We start from the raw sequence: 26885 nt of genomic DNA on the forward strand, positions 1-26885 counted from the left end.
GGACTCGGTGAAGTACAAAAATCTGACCCTCATTAGCCACGGTGTCTGGTTTTATGGGCAGCTGCAGCGCTATTCGGTCATGTTTGTTATTCAGCGCATAGATGTCTTCAAAACGCGCGTTTGAAGCCCCTTCGTCGCTAAGCAAGCATCTGTTTTCGTGGGCTAGCCTTGTGCGGAACTGAAGTTTAAGGATCGGAGTGAGAGCTTTCTGATGCTTGTCCTGACTGTAGAATCTGGAGTCCTTGATGTTGACCTAACCTCCTCTCCCACTCCTCTGTTCTCTGGGTGATGTTCTGCCCTGTGATACAGAGAGGCTGCTGAGCACCGAACAGCTGTAGAATAGCAATGCAGTGTGCAGTCAGGAGACAAATCAAGATTTGCATACTGTGTAGTGGGTGGGCAGTCCTCCTGGGAAATAAAATGGTGAAATAAATGGTGCCACAGGCTCCATTTTTTAACACCAGGAATGAGAAAGAAAGGCTACCAGCAAGCACAGGCTTGGTGATAATAATAATAATAATTGTTTACACTTATATAGCGCTTTTCTGGACACTCCACTCAAAGCGCTTAAATGATGCATCTAGTCCCTTTGCCTGCTTGTAGATAATTGATCTAAGGATGTCTATCAGCGTTTTTTTGAAAGAAACCGGGCTATCAGGTCCAGCGACGTGGCTGTTATAGCTTGTTCCATACTCCCGCGCCCCTTTGTGTAAAGAAGTGCCTCGTCCTCTCAGTTTTTGAATGTGCTTCCACGTATCGAAATTCTCTTTTGTTGTGTATTTCGGTGTTGATTCTGAAGTCCATTGGGTTGACTTTGAGGGTACGTTGAGAACTCCGATGGGTCAGTGCTTTTAAGACAATGTGTACTTGAATCAGACCGTCTTATTATCCGTCAAATGCACAAGTGCAATGAAATGGTTATTTACGTGTGTGCTCCGATACCAAGACATTAAGAAATCACCAAAAAAACACAGAGCAGCAGCAGCAACAACAAGTTAAATAACATGCAGCTTTAAAAAAGCAAGTCAGACAAGCAGTGTGAAAAGAGGAAAAAAACATCAGTGTGAGTCAGCTGTAGGGGCAGAGTTCAGTAATCTGACAGCTTGCGGGAAGAAACTGTCTCTGAATCTGTAGGTTTGTGCTCACCAGAGGCAAGGGGAGAGAGAAGTGAGAAATGGGGATGATTCTTGTCCTTAGAGATCCTTCCAGCCTTCCTGAGACAGCGGGTTGTAAAAATGTCCACAGTAGAGGGGAGCTGTACTCCAGTGATGGACTGGGCTGACCTGATCACCCCCTGTAACGCCTTCCGGTCAGACAACGAGCTGCTGGCAAACCGCACTGTAAGACCACACGTGAGCACACTCTCAGTAGCGCACCTGTGAAATGTAGTAAGGACAGCTGAAGACAGGCCACAATTTTTTCAGCTGTCTGAGGGAGTAAAGGTGCTGTTTTGCCTCCTTTGTAGCTCCAGTTACATGCTGGGACCACGTTAAATCATTAGTGTTGAAGGTACCCAGGAACTTGAAGCTGCTAACCACCTCTACCACCACCCCATTGGTGTATATAGGGGTGTGGTCCCCACCCTGCTTTCTAAAATCGATGACCGGCTCCTTGGTTTTGCTGACATTGAGGGAGAGGTTATTGTCAGTGCACCACTCCACCAGGGTCCTGACCTCATCCCTGTATTAGCAGGGATTCGGCCAGTGATGGTGGTGTCATCAGCATATTGGTAGATGGAGTTGGAGCTGTCTGGCCACAAGATCGTGGGTTAACAAGGAAAACAGCAGGGGGCTCAGCACACAGCCCTGAGGGGCATCTGTATTGACGGTCAGCGTGGAAGAAAGCTTTTCATCGACCCTCACAGTCTGTGGTCTGCCAGTCAGGAAATCCAGCATCTGCATAGAAAGGTGCTGCTGCCCAGGTCATTAGGTGATTGGTCTGGATGGATCTACAGTGTTAAAGGCAGGGCTGTTGGCCTGTTCCTGAATACTCCTTGTCAGCTACAGTACAGTTTGCAGCAGGCAGGTCAGTTAAAGGTTCAACCTTGATTTCACTCCTTTTATAGGCAGTGATAAGCCCGTGCCATCTCAGCACTGTTCTTTGGTTTGAGTTGGGCATGATTGTATAGAGGTGGCACAACCAGTACATTTTACCCCCAGCCAGCTTTAATCACACACCCGACTTCCTGTCAGGCAGGCAGCTTGGTTCCGTTCTCATCTTTGGGGAAAAAATGAACAGGAGGCTTAATGGCTAAGAGCTCGACTTCTAATGTTTTAGTGGCAGCAAGCACTTCCCACTTCTAAATTAATATCTAATTGAACAGCAAAACTGTCAAGTCTCCTAAGAGATTTAATGCAAGGGCCGGATTTGCTTCAGATTGGCTCCTTTCTTGTTAATTGCTGTCTTGAGCCTTTGTCCTGTCTTCCCTGTCTGCACAGTGCTGTGGGAGGTCTACCTGTCCCATCACGCACTGCTTAACTCTTCTCCTTAAGTACAGATGGACACGTGAGCTTTTTAAACAACCAGTTCCTAGGAAATATTGTATGGATTCTGGAAAATGAAATTTTCAAATGGCTGAAATCTTGCCAACAGCAGGAATGCATTTGATGCATTTACATCACTTTCAAAGTGTGATTTTGGTTATTTTAGGCTCGTATTGGATGTGATTGAAGGATGATTTCAACTCTGATGAGGGGAGACAGATTCCAGAACTGCTGAGGATAGATCTGAGCAGGGGTTAGGGTTAGCTCTCCCTTAGTACAAAGCCATTTCTTGACCTCAAAAGCTGTATTTTGAGACCCAATTGAAATGTAGAATGATACTTTGCACCCATCTCCAGTTTTTTGTCCAGGTGTAGATAGGTGTATATTTATTTCAACAGGCGTGACTTCATTCTGTTTCAGAGTTGTTTTAGAATGCATCAGCAAGTGAGATGGGTTTTGTCATTTTTATTGTAGTCAAGAGATTTATCTGAGGTCTGTGGACTGAGGCTGTTTTTAACAGCTTTAATAAGCAACATTTTGTTAAGCCCTGTGCAACCAAAATAAATGGGATTGGATTGAAAAAGAAAAATTGGGGATGACGGTGGTTGAAATAAGGATTGCAGGCAATAGGAGAATGAATGCTGAAGCGTCAGATGTTGAAATATGTCTTCAGAGGAAGCCTTCTGAATGGAGAAAGAAGCATTTTGATTTAAGAGTCCCCATGCGGGGAAAAAATGGCTCGAGTGTTTGAGAGAGGTTTTCGAATTCTTGTGTCCCCTCCCACGAGTATAATTGTACATATACAATTGCGTGCCTTCTGCTCCATTAGCAATCAGGCCATAAATATTAATGATTTGCTGTTGAAATACATTTTTTTTCCTACTAACAGTGTGAGTTTGGAATGTTGCCTGTTGAGAAAAAATCCTCTCTTAAATAGTGTCCTTGCAGAAAGAGGAGTGTAGGGGACTGATTCCTTTGTTCATTATCCATACCTTACAGTAAAGCTTTATTTTTGGACGATAACCTCCTTAGAGCTGCTGTAGAGGAGTCAAAAGTGCCTTCGTAGAAACTGGCACCGAGATGCCACTTCCTCATTAAATGCTGCACTGAGAAAGGACACTTATTTGTTTTTGCCTGATGGGTAACGTGCTTCCACGTCCACCTCAGGGCTGCTGAGGCCGGCCAGAGAAGTTCTCTCATCTCGCAGTCCTGAAATTCGGGCGCCCAGTGAGGAGCATTCAGCCGATGCAGAAAACGGAAGAGAAAAAAATTCACAGGAACCTTCAGGAACTGCAGCAGCTGTTTTTCTCAGTCCTCCCCCCACTGCTCTCGGGGATGTGGAAATGAGTGCGCTGTAAAAAAAAATCTAAATCTAGCTAAACAAGTAGTGGGTGGGTGTCAGATGAGAGTCATTTAGGAATGAGAATTTGGGGAGACCTCAAGGAAATGTCCTGTATTGTATAGTGAGAAAACGCCAACCAAAACAACAGAAAGAAATGTTATTTCCACAGTGATGTCGTGTCCTGAAAACTACAGTGTTTACCACCTTATGGTTGGACCTGGATCCTGGTGAGATCTGGAAGGGGAGACCTCCAGGTTAAACAGGTTGTGTCTGTAAGTGGTGGTGGCGACCAGTAGGAGGCACCCTCCCCTCTGGAGCAGAGTTTCAAGAATTCTGAATGTTAGAGCCCCAGTATGGTGACTGAGAACATTGTGTTGTTCGGATGAGAGGTTAAACTGACATCCTGAGTACTCGTTAAATCCAGTTCCTGAATGCATGTTCATTAAAGTGCCGTGGCATGTTTGTAAGACTATGGGCAGTAACCCAGGCGTTCAGGCTGAAGTCATTGCTAAAGTTCCTCCTCGATTCTATCAGTGTAACAAAATTCTTTCTGCTCCACCTGGTTTGTGGCACAGTGGGGCTGCTTGCACAGAATGGCTGCAGTGCGTCACCCCAGTGGGAGTGGGGTCCCCCCTGCAGGCGCAGTTCTTTGGGGTGAAGAAGGTCTTCCACATGCAAAGACTTCTGCTGGGACAGCAGTGCTCAAAGTCATATTCTGGAAGGACCAGGGAGATATCTCATGGCAGGATATCACAGCAGCGTCTGTGCCTGAGTGCTCTAGGCATCACGCTGGAAGCTCGACCTCAGCTTTGTTGACGGGGAGTCGCTTTGGAAAAGCGCGCTAGACCCAGAGGACTGTCCTGACCCGGAGACGGAGGGCAGGGCTAGTCAGGATCGAGTGGGGAAACACCAGTCAGCTGAGGCTGAACCGAGTTGCGCCTGATTGATGTCTGCAGGGGCAGATCCAGCACTGGGGCCCCTGTGTCAGGAGAGACGTGGTGTGTTTGTGTTATTGTCCTTGACCTCACCCCCCCCCCCCCCCGCCCGTCCACCACCTGAGCCAAGCAATGCGATGGCAGCCCACTCACAACATGCGCGGTCGGCTCCAGAAAATAAAAAAATGTTGAAAAAATGCTTTATTGTCTGAAAAATTCGTCAAGTAACCCCCCTACAAGAGCTGGTCAGTGAGTCTACCTGTATACCATTATCTTACTTTTATTTACTTATCATATCTTAAATTACCGTAAGAGGTTAGCAGATGTTTTTCTAATAAAACCCTAAAATAATACATTATATATAATATATCATTATAGATATAGTTTTATATACTGCATATACAATTTGTACAATATAATATTATAAATTATTTGTAAGGATTCTTCCTAAATGCTTAATCCCCCACATAGGTTACGAGCTGACTGTAGACCCTGTTGTGGAGCTGTGCTCCTTCTGCTATTATATCCCTGTCGCTCAGTTTCAGCTGCACTTCCCCCTCGTTAAAGATGCTAGCTGTTTTCTTTTTAGGATTTTTATGCAGTGGCAGATACAACAGGCTTATTTTAGAGTCCAGATTCCGAGCCATCACCTGTTCCTGTCCGAGGGGCACGTGAGAGAGTTGTGAGGGATCGTGGAGCAGACGGTACCTGGACAAGCAGCGCGTGAGTTCAACCCAGAAGTCGTTCCGCATCCCCCACTGGCGCGTTCACTTCAGGAAATCTGCAGCTCTGTGGGACGGCCCAAGCCGTTGGGGCGCTGCCTGTTTGAAAATTGTTTTTTTGCGTCGTAACCCAGTTGGATTCCTTGCTTCTCGTCAGCTGAAAAACAAAAAAAACCTTAAGGGTTTTTGTCTCCATCTCCTGACAAGCATGGTAGCAGTTATTTCCACAGCTCTACCCGGGTGGATGGTGAAAATTCGAAGGCCTTTCTTTTGGACTGGGCTCGCTAATCACATGAGCGCTGAGGATGCAGCTGACAGGCGCTGCAGCCTCTCCAGGGCTTGAATTAAGGAGTCTGGAGAAGTACTGTCAGCTGACTGACTTCTTGTCACTTGTCTTCCCTTGTGATTCCTACGGACTGTTTGGACAGGTACCGGGGACGAGGTGGGCGTCAGAGCTGCAGAGCTCATATTGTCAGCTCCTTTAAAGAAGTTATGTGCCGTGTACTCAGCGAAATGAGATGAACTTGAACTTTATTGCCATATGTAACCGGTACTGGTACGATGGAATTCTTACTTACAGAAAGTCTCTCGATTGTAAAACAAGTGTAAAAAACAAGACAAAGTGCAAACAGTGCATCAAGACAATGTACAAACAAACAATAGACAATGTGCAAGTAAACATGTAGACAGTTTGAATGTAAACAATACAGATGTGTAAACAGTGACTGGAGATGTACAATAGATAAGAAATCATAAAGAGGTAGATGGTGATGGTGTAGGTGTGGTCCCAGGGGGATGGCTAAATGTGTTCGCCAGTCTCACTGCTTGTGGATAGAAGCTATTGAAGAATCTAGTGTTAATTGTCCGTATGCTCTTATATCTCTTGCCTGAGGGCAGTGGGGTGAAGAGCTCATGCCCGGGGTGGTGACTGTCCTCTGTGATGGCCAGAATTCTACCATGACACTTTATCGATGGTCTTAAAAAATAATAGTAATAACAAAAAAAAGTGCAATCAAAGGTCCTCATAGAGCTGTTTAATCTCGGTGAGACTGCAGCCGATGATCTTCTGGGCCATATTGACCATTCTCTGCAGTTAGATGGCCAGTCAGCTCTCAAAAGTTCTCAGTAGTTAGTTGTGAAGTGGTTTTGTAATCATTTGGTTGAAATATCCATTCACTTCATAGGCATTCATAATCTAGCAAGGTTTTTCTGCGTGATGCATTTGCAAGACTGGGATGGATTGGCGTCCCTCCCAGGATGTAGCCCGCCTTGTTCCCGTTGCTTGCCGGGATAAGCCCTGGCTCATCCGTGACCCTGCGTTGGACATAAGCTGTTAGAAAATGATGGAGGGATAAACAGGATTATACAAAAATCCCATCATTTTGTAAATGTTTTTAAAATCGATGGATGATTTTGGGAGACCCCAGGAATGTAACTGTGTGTGTGTGTGTGTGTGGGGGGGGGGGGGGGGGCATTTCCTTTTGGATGTGAGAACATTAACAGTTCTGCAATCTGCTACTCTCACTACTCCATCTTTTTTTGCTTCTGTGTGCTTCTGAGTTTATTAATTGATTGATTGATTGATTAAATAGTTTTTGGAATCTGAAGTTTTGTGAGTACTGGTCTCTACTGTATGTGCCTCCATCGATGAGCAGCAGTTTTGCCCTCCCAGAGAGGGCAGACACTAAAGAGGCAGAGGACAATGCCTGTTAATCGGAAAAACTGGATCCCGGTTAGTTTACGCTGACCCTAGATTATGACGGCTCATCCCGGCTGGGCAGTAAAAATAAAGCTGGCCTTTTGCCGGGGAATTTAATTCGACCAGCTGTTTTGGAAAGAATTTGCCTGCTGACACCAGACACCCTTTCAGACAGATGATGATGGAGGTTTGGACAAAGCAGGTGCTCAAATAGACACTTAGACAACATGCACAGCCTGTGCACATAGCAGTCACTCAGTTACTCTTAGTTGCTTGTCCATCTTACCTCAGTATTAGCAGTGCAGCTAAAATCGCTGTACCCAAGTGCCGATGGTTTTTATTCAGGTGTTTGGGAAACAGTGCAGTCTGTACAGTGAAGCTAATTAGGTGTCATGGATTGCCAAAATTAATCAAATGATAAAATGTCAAATCCTCAACATCCTGTCTGGTCTCCCTTCCCTGCAAGTTTGATCTCAAGCAGGGAGCACCGATGTGGACGGGTAAAGTTCAGTTTGTTCTTTCGTACAGAGAATCTACAATCCATGTGCCACAGTCAAAAAATGATAAAAAAATGAACCCCTGAAGCTGTTCAGTTGGAAAGCAAAAGGTGTTCAGCATCTTGTCTCCTGCAAGTTTTGTTGGCCAGGAAGAGAAGATAACACTGCGTTGTCTTTGAGTGCTGATTCAGAAGTTTTTCAATGTTTCGGCCATTCAAAACGTGAGGTTAGATGGGACAGGATATTTACACATTAGGTGATTTTTGCAAAAAGCACGCTCCAGGAATAACAGTAACAGTACTTCGCAAAAGAAAAAACGTGCTAACAAGCTAGAAAGCGAAGGAGTACTTGTGTCAAACTGGCTAACGTTTAAAAGTGGAAACAGTCTCCTCAGTGTTGACATACAGTTGCTCATATGTGTACCTGGCCTTGATCTGTCAGTTACCGGTGCAGGGAAAACAGAGGGGCTGAGACTGGTGTCCGCCTGCCTGAGGCAGATCAGCTTTAATTGGTTTTGGTCACAGTTGGTACCAAGAAGCTCTAACATTCCAAAATGCCTGGGCCCAGAACTACGGTCTGGCCTACTTAGGGAGCCACGATTACACACAAGTGTCACGGTTCTTGGTTACTTCAGTATAATTTATTTTTAATGCCCCACACTATACATCCGATCCTTTAAGAATAAAATTGGCTTTCACATAGGTTACATATGTGCTTGCAGGGCAGTCCAAATCCTATTTTAGATTTTTAATCTGCATTCAAAATCTTGACTTATGTTTTTTTTTTTCCTGTGGAAAGTAATTTCAGATCTAGAGCAAAGGTCGGGATAGGGAAGAGATTCTCCTATATGTCCTTTAAGTAAGTCCATAGAGAGAGTGTGCCAGAAGATTTTTTACCGCAAAGATGTGGAGTCTAGCATGAACCAGCTCAGTGTTGATCCAGGGAAAGGTGCCAGATGTTTAGCCATGGGTGGTCACAGTTTGAGGTTGTTGTAGTGTGTCTCATTATTTATTCAGTCGTAAGGCTAATATCTGACCAGCTGCTTATAAATCCTTTCTCTGGGAACTACCCAAAAGGCTGCTCAGGAATAGAAATCCATCTAGTCACATCTGCATGCCGATTGGCTGAGCAACAGTAGCTCATTTTAGATCCTCCCCCCCCCACCACCACAACATTACCACATCTGGCCTAGGCTGATGATAAGGCAACATCTGCATCACTCTTTGTAAGGGTTGGGCATGTATGTAGCACATTCTCCTCACCCCCTGGGCTATAACTGTGAGAGGGAGAGGCGTGTTGCTCTCAGGTTGTAAAGCTTACCCTCATGCTAGTGCTGGTCCTACTCGCTTCCAATCGCCTGATCTACATATTTTACTCTTCTTAAGTAACATTGCAAAGCAAGCACCCGAAACCGGCCTTAGCTTAAGTGCAATTAAGTGCAAGTTGTTGAGGTGAGAAAAGGGCACTTCTGTCCTGCCCTGAGTTACTGAGATGAGTATGCTCAAGCTGCACAGTTTCAGTTGTCAGCATGTGTGCTTGTGAGAGCCTGGCAGTAAAACAGAGCTGGCAGGTGATTTCGAGTTCAGGCACACCTGACAAAGCACAAGCAGCGGTCAGTCCTCCTCCAGGCTGTGTTCACCTAAACTAATGTCCAAGTGCAGGTCTGTCCCACTTGCAGTTCATCCACGATTGTTCAAGTTCAATCATAATTTTATAAGTGTGGTGGGCGTAGCAGGTTGGAACTGTAGAACTGGCGCAATTTAATTATTTCTTGCTACCGTGTTGGAGTATTTTATCCCAACCATTTCCTCTTTGTCTGTCAGTAAAGCCAGGCCTGCCCGTCCCTGTTGAGTACAACTTTGACCATGAGCTGAGAAGCCCGTTGCTTTTCAGTAGCAGATCCTGAAGTCAGTCAGCCTGCTTCACATCCCAGTCCCCCGCACGCGCCTGTCAGGCAGGCTTCTCGCAGACGCAAGCGCTTCCTTTGTGAGAGAAGAACCACCAAGTCTCTCAAAACAAATGAGCTCCCTCACGTAATGTGTTTTCGTGGGGGTGTAGGAGAGAAGCTATGGGCTGGGGCTGGAGTTTGAGTGGGTTTTATGTCTTCCATCCATCTGTTTTACCTGGTCAATGGGACACTGTCCTGCAGGGAGTGCCGTCCTGCAGACGAGACGTTAAATCCAGCTCCTGACAGTTTGCATGTTAAAGCTCCTGTGACGCTTTCTGTGAGAGTAGAGGTGTGACCTCCAGAGTGATGGTTGAATTTTCAACTCTGGGATGGAAGAATCTGTCCTCGCTCCAGTTGCTCCCTAATTCAGTTTCTTGATTGAGTTTCTCACTCCTCCTCCTGACCCTGTGCTGTGCCCCAGTAGGGGGCTGCTGGTGCAGAGTGTCAGTGTGTCGCCCAGCTGGGGCTGCACCTCAGTGGTGCAGGAGTGGGCTCCCTCCTGTATGTGCAGCTCTTTGGGATCCTCTGGGAAAGAGAGTGCTATAGAAATGGGGGAAATAATTATTTAGTCTTTCCCAAGTCTTCAGTAGGTATAAGATAAAAGAGAGACAAACACGTCTGCAGAATCTGCACTTGAGCGCAATTAAGTGCAAGGTTGTTGAGGTGAGAAAAGGACACCTCTTTAATGTCACTGGGTTGTGGCCCTGGGCAGCCTGATGAGTTGGCGTCCTGGCTGCTGCACGCTCAGGGTGTTTTCATCCAGCATGCCCTGCCCCTCAGCGCTGATGTGTCTGCCTAACAGTTCAAGCCCTGGGTTTTAAAACCTGGATCTGTTCCTCTTCCTCGTATGTTCAAAAGACTGCCTGGCTCTCTGGAGCTGCTGTGTACGGGACACAGGACTGGAGCTTTGGGAAAATGTTTTTCTTGGCAAACATATTACAGTGCAAAAAATAATATTACTACTGACCCACCTCACTTTTGCTGGGATTTACTATGGTTTTAACACACCTTCACCATGCTGGATATAGGCCGGGCCACAGGAAGCTCGTGATAAAGAGTTTCTAAGGAGAGATTGTGGTACTGCACCAGCTTTAACTCATGACCCAGTGTAAGATGGCACAATAAAGGCATTTCACTCATGGGAAACCACAGCAGAAGTGAGGTCAAAATGACCACATGTGTGCAAAAAACCATGACCAGCTCTCCGTGGTGAACTAGCAGGGTTAGCTCTGGGATCTGGAGGAAGGCGGCGTGTTTATGAGGACAAGGAGAAAATTCCTGCTGTGGTTCCGCGACTCCGTGCCAGGAAAGGAGGTGATTTTATCTCCCCGCGGAGAAGGGGGGATTATCCACTAGAATCCGTTTCCGCGCTGATCTCCGAAAACGGATTGCGGACGGACTGGGGGGGACACCTGAGCAATCAGCCAGGAGGGGGAATCCAGCAGTCCGAGCCGGGGGCAGGACGCGTTTTAATACTGCACTGCCACGAGTCCGAAAAGCCCCTCGCGTCCTCTGCTCGGCTGTGGGGTTTCTGTTTCATCGGCCATTGCGAAATTCTTTCTGTTCGTGCGGGGGGTGCTATTGAAACTAACACTTCACAGCAGTCTGAGTTATTTCAGTTTTTACTAGCCTCAGGCTCTTTTATATACAGTACAGTATGTCAACACCAGTTTGCTATGTATCTCATCCAGTTGTTTTTAGAAGATTTGCGTACTCAGCTATTTAGCTCAAATGTGGGGGAAAAAATGGTGATAATTTTCTGCTTTGTCAGGCCAACTGCATCCTGTAAGCCCTGAAGCAGCTCAGACCACTAGGCATCTGTTCAGAAGGTGCTGCGAGCTCTGCTCACCCAGTGCTCATGAAGAAAGAGAGAGAGAGAGCTCCTTCCGGTAATTAAAGCCTCTGGTAACACACCCGCGCCAACGGCTTTTTAAACCCAGGGATGTTTCACTAGGAAGGGCGTAGAAAAGGGAAGGAATTTTTGAAGTTCCCGTCCCGGAGCTGTGCGGCTGTGTCAACTGCGAATACCAGTGGTCAGTGGATTAGCAGAGGCACTCTGGGATGGCGGCTCTTTCTGGCTGTTAAGAATCCCCTGCGTGTGCAGAAGGCGTGCGCTGTGTGGGCTGTCTGTGGTGTCTGGCCTATTCTCATGCATCCACAGCTGACAGGGTGTTGCTCAGTTGAAGGAATGTCAGGCAGGGGGGTGTGTCGGGCACCTTGTTGTACAATTGCTCCTGAAATGAACCTACGGTAAAAACTTACTGTATGTTAACATAACACTGGAAGTGCTATTTCAAAATGAAGATCCGTAGCACAAGTCAGGCACCCAGTTGTGAGGAGTACAGTACTTCAGGCATTGTAGATGCCATTTATTGGGTGTTTTAGAAATGTACATATTAATAGGGTGACATTTAAGCCTAAACTTAAGGTGAGGGTATGTAGTAATGTTTTAAAACATGGCTAATAACATTTTAATAGATTATTTCTAGACAGGAACGATGCAAACTAAATCGTTTTCCCATAATCTGCTGCACCCGTTAGCGAAGGAACCCTCACCTCTGTGTTGAAGTGGTCGCCTACAAGGCCGACTTTCCAGGTGATGAAAGTTTTACGTTTTGTGGGAAGTTTCCCAGTTATTCCAGTGGGTTATGGCTGTACTGTATTGTGTCTCTTATTGTCATCAATGTGCTGTAAGGCCACTACAGGCTAGACTGAGGCGGCTGTGCTTTGGTCTTTGATGTGGAATTCCCCATGCAGTGGAAAATATTCTTGCTGATAGCTGTTTTCTAGCACAGAAAGTACATGCTACTTTTAATAGGGTTGGGGATTCAACATCTGCAATTTGTTTAGATCAAGAATAAGGTCTAGTATAGTGTTTTCTGACTAGGTGACTCCAATCTAACAGTGTGTGTCTAGGAAAACACTTCTTTAAAAGATGCCCACACTGCTTGATTCCGATTCGGGCATCAGCTATTTCCTCATTCGTGCTTGTTTTACTCAGTGGTCACCGTTCCATCTCATTGGCTGCCTGGAATAATGTAGATAGTTCCCTGAACTAGTTCATTAGTTTACACTGTGAATTAGTCACTGTAATCCAGTTAATGACTTCACACCTTTTTCCAGCTGCTTTTTTTTCCTCTGAGAAAAATGATCCAGGATTAGGCTTTTGCAAAAACAAAAATATGCACGTTGCAATATGGAGGTCTATTCTAGGTCAGTGCAGGCCTAGTCTGTATGAAGGTACAGAGGGAGAATCTCAGGTCCGGTCAGCGTCTCAGGCATTAGGTCTTATTATTCAGCAAACTCACACCCAGTGTGGCCCAGTGTGGTCCTAGACTACCCCATCCATTCATTCCAGTAGGATCCTTAAAGCGGTTAATCTTTGAATTTTCTGATTTGGCAGTAGGTGGTTAGTACGGAACTACCAAGCTGATCTCCCTTTGACTCCCTGGTCTGTTGAAAACCAATGGGATTTAACCGATTAGGCTCGTGTTTATTCTCGCACAACTCGGACAACGTCCGGGAATGGCGATGGATTTTAGGATTTCGTTGGTCGTTCGGAGCTCCGGGTCAAGAGGACGTGATTCGGACAGGGGCCTGCGCTGGCCGGGCTGGAGCTGGGTTCCTCCTCTTAAATCATCCATGTCGAGTAACTGCTCTGTTCCTCCCTTTCCTGGACACAGAGGTGGGCCAGCTGTGATCTTTCCTGGTGACAGATTAAGTCTAATAATCCTCACTGACTGGTCCAGCATCCTTGGAAGATATGTCCTTCTTTTCACACTGTGGTCAGGCTCTCCTCGGACATGGTGCTGCTGTGGTAGTGATGTGCTTCAGGGCTCTGTTATCACATGGCACAGTGCTGGGTATTTAGTGGCAAGAGATCCCTGCTCTCTGGTTTACTCCATTCATATACTGGCACAGACACAACTGGATATCAGAGTAAAGCACAGTTAGCCCACATCAGTAGGACCCAGCCTGATTTAGTCAGTTGGAGGTGTGTGTGAGGGCTTCATGCCCCTTTTCCTACTTTTGTCTTAAAATAATTTTCTTAAGTGGACATGGAGCAGTGTTAAGGCAGGAAAGTTGTTAGCAGACCACTGTAACTTACAGTGTAAGGCTGGAAATGAAGAAGTGTGAAACCTCTTTTTCTCTGGTGAGGTGCACTGTGGCGCTGTCGACAGGGAAGACCTGCATTCTTCAAAGGGGAACTGCAATGCTATTTTTATTTTGGGGTTAAAAGGAATCGGCATTGATGAGTGCATTTCAAACCACAATAAAAGTAACGTACACAGTAACTTGTAAAACCTCCGATTTACATCACAAATGAGATGGCATTTCTGGGTATGCACAGCACCATATTCTGAGTTTCAGAACAAGCCAACGAAACATCCAGTGACGTCCCCATTACGTTGTAAACGAGCAGGCTTGTAAATACATCTCTATTAATCCAATAGAAATATTACTTTTTGATTTAGAGACCGTTTTACCAACAAAGACTACTTACTCATTAACTCTGCGTGCAGATCACATTGGAACATTTCTGAGGCGAAATATCTGCTGCACAACCTGTATTTATACGTTCGTACATTACGTCACATTAGTCATTACCGGGACTAGTGAGCAGGAAGGGCTGCATCACGTTGCATCATGGAACTTGAATGCCAGTTTGCAATAACATGGCAGTTTACAGTACTTTAATATGTTCACGATTTTGTGTATAATTCAAAATTCGAGTAGTGATGTTTGGTTTGGCTGTGGGACTTAGATTATTGTAACTGTAACCCCCTTTGACCAGAATAATGTACAATAACTAAATAGTAAAATAGCCTGTCTTGTCCTAAAATCAATTGTCTTAAAAGTTATCCTTAAATTTATGGTCCAAACAGCATTACATACAAGTTAACAAGCCAAGAACAAGCACTTTTGGCATCTCATTTATTTCCTCTTTAGCTGGAAACACTTCCCGTATCCATGGAGACTTGTGATGGCCTATTTAAATCAGCACCAACAGACTTCGATAAACAGCATAGCATGAGAGCCTGATAGCAGAAATCAGTGGGTCCATTAATGGTAAAGTAGTGATTGTAGTCTAAAAGCATTACATGTCCCAGCAGTGTGGGAAACTGAGACATGTCTCAGACTTTTTGTAAGGCTTTTTACCAACTACGGGCAAAATCTTGTTCAGCTGAAAAGCTCTGATCACAGGGTTCAGTGGAAGCTGTAGATCCTCTCTCAGCAGGCTTCTGTCCTGGTGAGCAAGGTCGTCACCACGGTAACCAGCACACAGTTGGAATGGCCAAATCGGGTCAATACCTTTCCATTGGCTAGACCCTCCAAATCAATAGAAGCAACTGGCTTGTTTCCCTCTTGATCTTTATGGGGCTCTGTCATACTGAACAGCGCTAAACACTTTTTAATCTCCCTAAAATGGTCATCGGAGTCATCGGAGGCGGACAGGCTGAGATAAATAGAGAGCTGAAACGTGCATCATCTGTGCCAGAAATGTCTCCGTTTGAATGAGCCAGGTGTGAAGCAAGATGTTTGAGAGGAGGAGCTGAGCCTACGCTGCCATTAATTACATTTGCAGGACCTGCGTAACTTCTGTGATGGATGTGTTTTTATACATAGGTTGGAGATGCAAGAAATCTCAGGTTTGTTTGACTTATGGGATAAGATGGAGAAATGAATTATTTACAATTCAAATTCAAATAAATGAATTTATTTACAATTATTTACAATAGATGACTTTCAGAAAACAAAAACCTCAAGGTGCTGGACTGCTGTGTGATCATTGCAATCGAGCAGTAATGAGTGTCTTCTTGTCTTTTGTCGACATCTGTGAACTTACATGAACTTTTAGACATACATCTTATCACATTTTGATAAGCCTGACAACGAAAATTCATTTGACACCTCTAAACCAGGGCATCTTTTCAAAAGCTGGATATAGAGAAATCTTTTAAGAAGCAGTGAATTAGTTTGATGCAATTGTAAAAAAAAAAAAGCAGTTCTGAATTATTGGACCGCTGACCCCTGTGTTGTTTGACGCTGTGTTATTTTACCTGTAAAACCAATTAAATGGATGACAGGCCATCATTTTCCTCTTTCCTCCCTCTTCTGCTCCACAGAGGTCTTCATCAGAGTGCAAGTGTTTGACAACAGCGACCTTTCACCCTTGGCCCGCGCGGCTGTGGAGGTTTATGGGAACCAGTCGACCTTGGCGTCTGGAGTGGCGGGCGGCGATGGGGCCGTTGCGGTCACGTTCCAGTACCGGCCGGGGACGTGGGTTATTGTTACCGCCTCCAGGCAAGGCTTCGTCACCAACTCGGCGCCCTGGCACGCCAGCAGAATACCCTGTGAGTGGAAACATGTTCTCTTTCAATTTTCTGTCTGTTGTTCAGGTTGTTTTTGCTACTTGCAGTCTTTGGTCACTTCACTGAAACCAGTCTTTGCTTGTGAAACATATTTGCACACAAATTTGCGTATTTGCTGCTATATTACCCTGCAACTCTCAACTAGCAACACACTGAAGCTCAGCAGGTGGGAAAGCTAAAGTTGCACTCTCCCTGCGGTCTGTGTGGGTCCTATTGCCCCAGTATAGTGACGGGGACACTATACTGTAAAAAGGCGCCGTCCTGCAGATGAGATGTAAAACCGAGGTCCTGACTCTTTGTGGTCATGAAAATTCCCAGGGCATTTCTCAGAAAGAATAGGGCTGTTATCCCAGCTTCCTGGCCAAATTTCCCAATGGCCTTTACCTCTGTTCTCCTCCCCACTGAGAGCTGGTGTGGGGAGAGTACTGGCGCATCATCCAGGTGGGGCTGCACACTGGTGGTGGTGGTGGAGGGGATCCCCATTACCTGTAAAGCGCTCTGAGTGGAGTGTCCAGAAAAGCACTATGGAAGTCTAAGGAAACATTAGTATAAATTATTATGACACTTCGGTTTAGAATAAAGTTTGTGGAGTACCAGCATCTCCCCCATCTATCAAAATCAACAAAAAACTAAACTGAAACAAATTTAGGGTATCACAGTAAGTGTGAGAGATGACAGGTTAATTGCCTTCAAATTAATTCAAATAACCAATCACAGTGAAGATGGGATGAAATGTACTGCAGCCACAAAGAACAGTAACTCAGCCTAGTGGATACGATGGAAAACGACAGGGAAATGTGTGTAAAACTGTGAACAGCAGGCACTTGTTCCCCTGTGGGGGTCTGAGCAAGCTGGCCAGCCATGTAGTTGAATTCCTTTCAGGAAACAGCTGGATGAGATCCTCTGATCAATCCACTGCTGACAAAGCAAAGCTAGATGGGTTGCACGGCCTCCTCTCAGAAAATGAATGTGACCATTCTTGTGTTCTTATGAGTACTGTAAGGAGACTGTAATGTCAAATAGAGTGAAATGAAGTGTGGGGAAAAAAGGTGTCATATTGTTGGCTGTATTTGATAACGGCAAGATGCTTTTTCCAAAAGCAGGGCTGACAGGGTTTTAGGCATGCGTATTGCAGTACAAAGCATTATACCCTGATGGTCAAGCGAGACAGATCTTCATGCAGTCCCAGAGCTCCCGTGCTCCTTCAGGGTGGAAATAAAGCTGACCAGCTGCATGGTGGGGTTCCCACATGCAGTGATCTGAGTTTCTCAGTGTCCAAAAACGTTCCTCTTCGAGACCGCTGAAGGTCCAGATCTGAACTGTTCCTGTTCCTTCACTAGTCTAGAGTTCAGGACGCAAGGATCTCGTAAACGGATTATAGTCCCCTGTTCGGATGTGTTGGTTGAAGTTGCTTGTGGCTGATTGGATCATCCCCATGTGACTGGCTGTGAATTACTGAGCTGCACTGGAAGGGATAATCTTCTAAATGCAGTGGTTGTTCCTCCAGTCGTCACTGGAATTGATTTGGCACACTTGTCATTTTTTATTGCCTCTCAGAGACTTTCCATTTGTATATACAGAAGCCTTGCTAATATAAGCGTGTCGCCTTTCTGGTTTTCTATGTCATTTACCCTCAGTCACGCTCCTCCTCTGTCCTGCTAGTGAGGGCTACGGTTGCTCTCGTGCAGGGCTGTCCAGCTCTGGTCCTTGAGGCCCAGTGTGCCTGCAATTTGTCATTCCATTTTAGCACTTAAGAAGCAAAACCAGCTGGTTACTGATTAATTGGACCAAGTTCACAGCTTCTTACGACCTGGATTGGACAGGCCTGTGGAGTACCATCTGGGAGTGTTTTCTCTTCTGGATAGCTTCACCTTAAAGGCTCTTCAGATGAGATGGTCACGACCATTTTCAAACCCACTTTCACATGCAGAGGTTTCTGAGCTTCATCTCGGTCTTTAGTCTTCACTGCTCATCCACTGGATGCTAGTCCAGCCCATTGAGCAGGACGCTAAAAGGGCTGGTCTTTCCGTCATTGAACTGTTGGCTAAAGGAGTCATGTCATCAAGATTTTGAGATCACACACTGCAGCTAAGTATTTCCAAGAAACACGTTTTGACTAGATAAAGAGCTGAAAATGCATGAGTCAGATGCAACCAATTTCATCATAAAATCAGCAATCTTATGTGTACAATTATCCATTTTTCTTATTTAGGCTCAAGTGAAGTCAAAGCATGGACCCATTTGCCAGCAGCAAATTATAAATCCTGGACGTATTTTGGCTCTTTCATTGAGAATAAGATTCTTCTTAGCATACGGGGCAATTCCATATGAAATCAGTCAGTATATGGCTGTTTTTGACCTCACACCTTTTGATTTTAACAACAACTGGCCAACAATTCAGGAGATGCAAACAATGGTCTATCTGTGACATTGAAAAATGAAAAAAATGAGCATGAATTTTGAGATAGAGGTCAAAGGTCAGAATGACCTAATTTCCATAGCTATTTTCCAACACCAATTTAAAAGTATATTACACTGTTTAAAACAGTATTGAAATCACGCTGATATGTTGATCAGTGGTGAGGATATGATTGTGTTACAGTAGAATGAAGGGTCATCTTTGAGTAACTCTGTTTCCTAAATGGATGATCATCCAGGTCCAGAAATCACAGTCAAATTATTTCTCATAGCTTCAGACATTTTGGAAATTTTCATTAAAATCAAAAAGAGTGAAGCCGACAGTTTTTCTTAGGAATAACCCAAGTGTCATGTGGATGCAGGGTTTTGATTTTGTCACTTGTGCTTTTGGCAGTTCATTCACAGGTCTTAGCTAGTCTTGGCCTTAGCTGAGTATTTTATCATCAAATTAATGTTCAGTGTTTTTTCCAGTGGTGTTTTTAAGAGGCACAGAACAGACAGATCTGATTGATATGAACCCAAAACCCTGAAGATTGTATTTCACTGTAAAGTCACACCGCAAGGTGAGGCTTTTAACAGCAAGAAGATCTCCCTGGACATGACAGAGCTCATGTGATAGGACGTTTGCACAGCTGTGAGGCTGAGACTATGAGTTATCGTCTTACTCACTTCAACCCTATATTTAAGACCATAAAAGTTAAATCCTTGTTTTTTTCCCTTCACCTCTGAAATGGTATTCTTGAGTCAGCTTTATCTGAGTTTAGTCTTGGGTGTCATTCACTAGTTTTCTTTTGTCCACTGTCTCTAAAGTCCTGTCTGCTTACATGGAGTTGTGGACAACATGTTGCAGTTCTTCCTTTAAGGAAATGTGTGTTAATATGATACGGCAGGAAAAATACCATTTCCACCAGTAGTTTCCAGTCCTGGTCCTGGTGACCCACATACCTGCTGGGTTTTGTTCTAGTCGAGCATCAAACCCTTCAGGAAATTAGTAATAAGATTCATTTGAATTGTTTGTTCTCAGCTCTTCAACTTGTTCAATCATGTGCTTTAACTGTTATATACTGTTATATTTTGTAAGTGAAATAAAATCCCCAAATATGTGACTGGAAACAAAATGCAAATATTCAGTTGAAGCAACGTCTTAGCTCAGGTAAGGCGCCAGTGATCTAATGCAGGTGGGCCGGAATGACAAACAGCAGCAGGTGTGTGGGGCACCAGGACCGAGACTGGGAGCCAGGGCTGTAGGCCCTTAGGAATAACCTGCAGAATTTTATCTTGAAGAATCGGCTTTAAAAAAGATTGTTTAGTCAGATTACTTTCTTTGACTTTATTAAAATTACTTTCCATTTAAAAACGTGGTTTCTGGGTAATGTCTTGGGTTTTGCTGTGGTGTCTGTTGTATATAGAGCAGAACTATTGATGCCTCTTCTGTCGAATTTGCATTTTACTGCTGTAGAAAAAGATATCACGACCCAAGATGCCCAGATGTGTTTTAGAAGGCTCCGTCGCAAAGTTGTTTGGTACCAACAGCAATACATAAGCTTTGAAGAAATGCTGCAGCTGTCAAAACAGCTGTCAAATCCCCACAAATGCCTCTGCTATTTTTGTTAACTTGCCTTAAAAAAACTTCAGACACAGTATTTTATTTCACAAGTGATGTTAGATCATGGAGGGGTAGTTTGGGTTCATCTCCTTCTTATAACTTTCAGCTGATTTTCAAAACTTTAATTTCAAGAGGGTGGGAGCATTTCCTCAGAACAAGAAGAACTTTTAATCTCAAGCTTTTGTTTGGCTGCTGCACTGCTTTGTTTCAGTTTTGGAATCGCCATCAGTGTGGATCAGCCTGACTCTCCACGGCCGGTGCTGTTAGCCCCAGAGTGATCCGTGTCGCACTCTGACTGACGAATTGCGTGGAAGCTGACAATCCTGTCCTGTGCTCTGTTGCAGTGTACGCCTCTGTTAGTCTCTACCTCCTTCCCCAGAGACCGGCGACTCTCATCCTCTACGACGATGTGGTCCAGGTTCTGCTAGGATCCCCAGGTAGGTGCTGGCAACCCAAGACCCGCTCGCCCATCTTTCAGAACCCTCTGGTAAAAACAAAACCGCGTTGACCTTTTTGGTTTGGCAGAGCTTACCCTTAACAAGAGAGAAAATGGGGGCGCTTATTTTAGGAAGAGTTTGAGCACACGGGGTTTGTGTGGGGGGGTGGGGAAACCTGATGTTGCCCTTGAACATTGGAAGGGATTTTTTTGTTTAAGCAGAGTTTAGAGTGTTGTGCGATTGTCGACTGAAAGGAAAATGTGGTGTCCGTAGCTTTCTGATGCACAGGCCTCTGCTTTAATCCTGAGGTCAGTTTCCTCGTATCTAAAACCGTTTCAGGACACGGGCGCTCGGAGGGGCCATGCCCCTGATGGATCGCGGTGGTGGCATCAGATCTTACCTGGGTCTAGACAGGGCTGTAGCCCCAGCTGCGCCTGGGGGGCTGGCACACCAGGGCAGTACTGAGGAAAGCCATGTGCACTCTGCCAGGCGCCAGGTGGCAGGCACTCCCTGGCTGGCTCTTTTTAATGGGCACGCTGGGAAAAAAAAAGTGTAACTCAAGAGCTTGTCTCCGGGGGAAAGTTTATGTAAATGAGAGAAGTACTCACACCACACTTTTCTTTCCTGTGTTTTGTGGCGTTTCTTCCGTCCAATTATCTTCCAAATCCAGTCCGTGATTCGTTCTCTTAATCCTGATCCGATCCGAGTTCCAAAAGTCCGTAATAAAGCCAATCCACGATGTATCCTTATCCACAATCCGCAGTCCGAAAACCATAAGCCGTTTCTCCTTTCAGTAGTCCATTATTCTTTAGTCCGATCTTTAACACAGTTCTCTTTCCTCTCTCTTTCTCCAAACCACATTCACCTTATCGGCTTCCGCCCTGTTCACTGCCTCCGGGGCACTTATATTTCGGTTCCTGATGAGGCTCAGCTGTGTCTCATTGTTTCTCAGGGTAGACCCTTTCCATATACGGGTCAGCTGATTCTTCTTGGCAGCCATTTTGCTTAGGTCCATATCTAGTATTTTAAGTAGGTCATTCCGAAAATACCTGCTACGAATGACCCTTCCCCTGGTCCTCTTACACCACGTGGAAACAAAGCGAAGACGTGAGTGCCAAGACATCTGCGGGCGCATACAGGTTGCGCAGGAGCAAAGCAGCAGTGCAGACTGCCACCTGGCACGCATGCCATGTTTCCATTGAGTGAGACAAACAAGGGAACTGCACTGCCACTCTGCTTTTAGTGCAGTACGGTGTCAAGAGTGACTGAGGACGTGCTGTCTGAACAGATGCGCGGTCCTGATTTCTGTAGGTGGCACTGGGGACACTGGAGAATGAACGAGCTGAAAACCTGCGTCCTGCAGGGTTATGTATGTTACAGTGGATTCCTTTGTGATTCTCTTGCACTGGGATGTCTTTTTTGATGAAAACATGATTGAGAGGGTGGGTGAGACCTCTTCAGGGATGGATCAAGGGTTTAGGTAGACCGCCCTGGTTGGCGTCTGTGACCATCATGCAGAACAATACGTAAATCACTGAGTCCAACAGACCGATTGCAAGATCCGGAGGGCTGGTTGCTAGACCTCCACTTGTACAGAGCATATTGCTACCAGTAGTGACCACACTACAAGGCAGTACAAGACTGTGACTTTAGAGAAGTACATTTGAGAAGTAGAGGAGTTTATTGCCATATGTACTTGTACATTGGGATTCTTATTATCTCTTGGGACTTGCGCAGTACAGCAAACGACACATTACAACAGACAACACCACGCAATGTAGACAGATTGTAGACATTACAGTACACCACCCTGTTGATGTGTTAACATCCATCCCTCTGTTTTTCTTCCCTGTTCACTACTAGTAAGCAAGAAGTTCCCATACAGGCTAAGGCCACACTCCTCAGGTTAATAAAAGCTCTCATCCCTTTTAAGGTGAGACTGAAGTCTGTTTTCTGTCTTAGTGTGTAGTGGTCTCTCACACACAGATTTCACGTGGGTGCAAGTGTTGTGTGACTTTTGATCGCGGCCCGAATAAGGCCTAGGAACACAATCCGTTTCTTTAAGAGTAAAGTGCAGTTCCTGAGCCAGTAAGTGTCTGAAGCCAAGAGGGATTGGTAGAAGTTGATAAGGAGATGTGCTGTTCTACAGCCGTTGCCATGGTGATGGTGTCAGGGAAACGGGGAAGTATGTAGAGTGTATGACATCACTGTGCAAGACAGTGCATGATATTGTTTTAACTGTAAGTCTTGTATAAGGTACTGTGTAAATATGACTACACTCATAAAAAAAATTGAAGTCTCCATTAATTTTTAATTACTATGGGGATGGGCAGATGCTTATAAGTTATCCTGTCTGCCACATCTGATAGTAATTAACACTAGAGCTATTGGCCCCAAAAGCACATGGTTAATATTTCTGGATTTAATACTGAAAAGCATAGCATTGAGAAAGGAAGATGCAGCACATCTAAAAAAGTATCTCTAATAATAATAGCTGATCACCTTTTCCTTTCAGTACATTAAACAAAGCCAGTGTTAATTCTTCCTCTTTCTATGCTCATGGAGTTCATATAGAATGGTTCTTTTTCTGTTGTTTTTATTCCTGTAGCTTTGATTTACAAATGATAGCTTTAAATCTCTGCTTGTACAGTGACCTACAAATGATGGGAAGACACGGGATTGCTTTGAAATGACCTCATTCCTAAGAGCTTCATGTGACAAGTCAGGTTTTGTTACTTTTCCCCGAGGCTGCAGTTGGGAAGCAGTTGGCAGTAAGGGCTGCTGAGGGTATTAGTTTTTTACAATGCAAAAATGTGACTTTTTGTTAGGTCTTTTCATTTCATTGCCTTTTTTTTTTGCTTTTCGGTCACACTTCCAAAATTTCCATTTAACAATCTCTTATTTATCTGTTCCCCAAAGAAGTATAAAATTAATTTAGAATGGTGATGTTCTTGTGTTCGACTTTCAAGTGAGGATCCCTGCTCTCTGCGCTGTTTGAATTGCCAAGTGGGGGACCCACACTGTTTTCACGGGATGTTTCTGTGATTTTGTTTTGGGCTGCAGCTGTCGTGCCACGTTGGCTGGGAAGTGTGTTGGCCCAGTGTGAGGGTTCAGCAACAGCTAGAGCGCTTGTAACTGGCTTGGTGATTTCCAGTAGCAGGGCTCTCTAGACTTTCAGACTCCTGTGCAGCCCGGCGTTGCACTGAGAGAAGACTCCGTCTTTGTCTTCACTGAGCTGGAGGAGCTCTGGCACTGGTTATTTATTAATCATTGTGTGGAGCAAATGCACAAGAGAGACCCATATCTAGGGCATATTGACTACAGCAAGTTATTAAACAGCATGGGACTGACATCCTCTTTGAAATAACAAATGGACCCAAAGACCATGCTTCTCACATTTTAAAACAGACGACACCCTTGTGTCCCTGTGAGCTCTCATATAAAGCACTCAGCGTTCCGTCTGGAAACGCGTGCGATTAGCTCTCCTTCTGCTCACTAAGAGCCCGCGTTTTGGCCCCCTCCCCGGCCTCCTTAATGGATGAGCTCGGAGACAGCCGGGGGTGGGGGGTGAAGGGATCGGCTGTGTGGCGTGTTTCCCCAACTCTCCGTGGGGATAACACAGGGATCAGGAATCTGCATCATGTTGGAGCCTGCTTCCCAGAGGAGCAGTGCGTGTTAGTGTGGTGGGGGTCTACAGCATTCATCACTACCCTTGGGAGAGAGAGGCTAGGAGGTTAGTGGTGCCTCTAGCATATTAAAAGCCCCAGTACCCACTATGGCCTGGCCTGAAGCCAGAAACTGCCTCTCACCCATCAGCTGCTGATGATCTGAACAAACTAGCCAGGTCTTGGAGAGAAGTGGTGGAGGGGGTGGGGGGGATATCAGCCCTTTTCCTACCAAGCCTCACTGGCACAGTCCGTAATTAACGTGCCTGAGGAACGCGTTTCATTAGTGGGCTTCTTTTGGTATTCCGAGCAGGGTGTCCCCTAGATTGACGTTGACCTTCGGCCGGTACCCAGCCACTGAGCAAGCCCAACGACTGATCCTCGGAACAAGAGGAAGTGGTTTGGATGAGACTCGTCAGATTCAAGTGCAGAGCATCGGCCTGCCTGCAAGACGCGCGGGCTGGGAGCCTGTCAAATTGCTCTTTTCACAAAAGCGTTTGCCATGCGTTCATGAAGGCCGCAGGTGTTGAAGGCATTCCATTTCCTATTCCTTCCTCAATGTTTTGAGTGCGTTTTTTGATTAAAGCCTTTTGGGATTCTTTGATCAATTCAGAAAAAAATAAAGAAATAGAGAACTTTTGTTGATCTGTTAAAAGAAAGTACCCATTAAAGGTGCTGCCTATTGGATAAGATCTGGATCTTGTACCCAAATAGTATATACCACCCCCGACACCCCCTCCACCCCCATTGATGCTCATAATCCACAAAGCACAATGGGTCATTTTGAAGCCTGATGACTCACACTGTTGCATGACATTCCCCCTTTCGACAGAGCCCAGTCTTTGGGATTGTGCTGTGTTTCTCAGGCTGGTCCTCTGCCCCATTGGCTGTTTCAAAGACCAGCGGAGAAGTGAGGGGGCTTGCGATTGTCTGACCGTTTTCCCTGCAAGCATTTCTTTAGACAGCCTGCCAGCTCCTCTGGGAGTTGGGCTGGGCTGTGCTCCAGTGCACGCTGGTGGTGGACAGGGGTGCTCTGTCCGGATGCACTCATGGAAAGCAGGCGCAGAACCAGGCCCCATTCGGGGTCTTTCTCTGCTGTGGAGCGAGGGGGAACTGCTGACCCAGATCACGTCTGCCCTCTGCGGTGGGGTGTCTTTTCCAGGACTTCTCATTAAGAAAGCTGAGCGCCACCCAGCCTGTCTTTCGGGTTCTTGGGGAAAAACACAGCGAACTCAAAAATGCCAGTTGAGAGCTGGAAACGGACTTGACCAGAATAATAATCAACACTGTATGCCGCTCTGCTGATTTTTGGCTGTGAAGACAGGCATTGAAACGCTTGATGAGTGGGCAGGCTTTTCACCTAACTGCTGGCGAAAAGCAATGAGAGAGGCTTTGGAAAATGGCTCTGGTTAGTGCCTTAGCAAACGAAACGATCATCTTCGTTTTCATTATTAACCCTAATTGTCGGTATCAACCAGCAATTTTGCGGTTTGATCTTCGAGAGCGTCAGCTGTAATGACAGGGAACAAAATAACAATCTTGCCCAGCGCCGCGTGCGATTGAACGCAATTTTCTGTGGAAGCAGGGGAAAAAATTGGCCACCACTTTAGGAGGAGGTGGCGGCATTCGGATTTGATTGAGAAGGTGCTCTTCTCTGGGGTTGCGATTTCGGGATCGAGCCCGCCGGGACCACCCGACAGCTCGAGACTGTGTTGCGTTTCCAGCGCGTGGCAGAAAAATGCAGGGCTGGGCCTGGAGCTGGAAATTTGACTCCCCATTGGGTGGCAGACGCTCCGTGCCAGGTGACACCGTGCGCTCAGCCCGCGAGAGTTAATCAAGAGGTGTTGAAGGGTAATCGCTTCTTCGGCACGGAGGATCAACCCAAATGTGGCTTAATCCTCCAAAATCTAAAGGGATTGGATTGTTGGAGCCCACTCTTAAGTTCCCTTCCCCCCCCTCTCAAAAATGCTTAAGATGCTTTCTGTGTCACAGCTGGGAAACAGATCTGAGATGCTTGACCTAAAATGACTGAGGGTGTAGAATACCATAGCAAATACTAAGCAGTGTTTGGATGGCTTTCTTGTCTTATCGCTACTGTTTGAATTTTCGGTATGTTCCCTCCACGCTAGCTGTGGGGGTGCGATAGGCATAGCAGCTCCTGCCCCCTCCTCAGTCTTAGTAGTTGCAAGAACTCAACCGCCACTTCTCTCCGATCAGCGGGCTCTACCCTGTCATTGCGACCATTGCGACGGCCTCGTCTTGTCACCACATCGCTGCTTCCCAGCTCTCTGGATGCGCAGAGAGGGGAGAGAGAGACGCCGATTGAAAACACTGCCTTCCTGCCATTCGGACACGGCTGGCACACGGCGGTGCCACTGTCTGGCTGAATTAAGTGCCGGCTCGCTGAATGGTAAATCTTCAGGACAACCTGGAGTGAGTCGGGATAGAGTATATTTTTAGGCTCTCCTATCTGTGCAGGTTACATTAAGTCCAGGGTGGGGGGGAATAAAAGGATTAACCATTGCAGGTTTGTAGGATTTGTCACCTTTAAACAGACCAAAATGCTAGTCCATTGCAAGGTTACCCCCCAGGCACTCCTGGTACCTGTCTGTACAGGTGCTCAAGGACACAACAGTGGCTGTCGCGATGATTGTTGTAGAAGTAATCATCTTGCTTTGTCACTGTATTGTACAGCTCCGTCAGATTGAAGTGAGCATCCTTCGTGCATGCAGTACAACACCAAGCACAGAACTGAGCAA

The 26885-nt window shown here is 45.7% G+C and overlaps 1 protein-coding gene across 1 annotated transcript in view; it reads left to right on the forward strand.

Moving 5' to 3' along the window:
- Positions 1 to 26885, forward strand: part of fam171a2a (family with sequence similarity 171 member A2a) — a 46802-nt gene that overhangs the window by 1134 nt on the left and 18783 nt on the right. Inside the window, exons 2-3 of the mRNA XM_088905962.1 lie at positions 15755 to 15982; positions 20369 to 20461. Of these exons, the coding sequence (XP_088762088.1) occupies positions 15755 to 15982; positions 20369 to 20461 (321 nt within the window). The remainder of the gene's footprint in view (positions 1 to 15754; positions 15983 to 20368; positions 20462 to 26885) is intronic.

This window comes from Atractosteus spatula, chromosome 26 (genome assembly GCF_055471065.1).
Source record: "Atractosteus spatula isolate fAtrSpa1 chromosome 26, fAtrSpa1.hap1, whole genome shotgun sequence".
Classification (NCBI taxonomy): Eukaryota; Metazoa; Chordata; class Actinopteri; order Semionotiformes; family Lepisosteidae; genus Atractosteus; species Atractosteus spatula.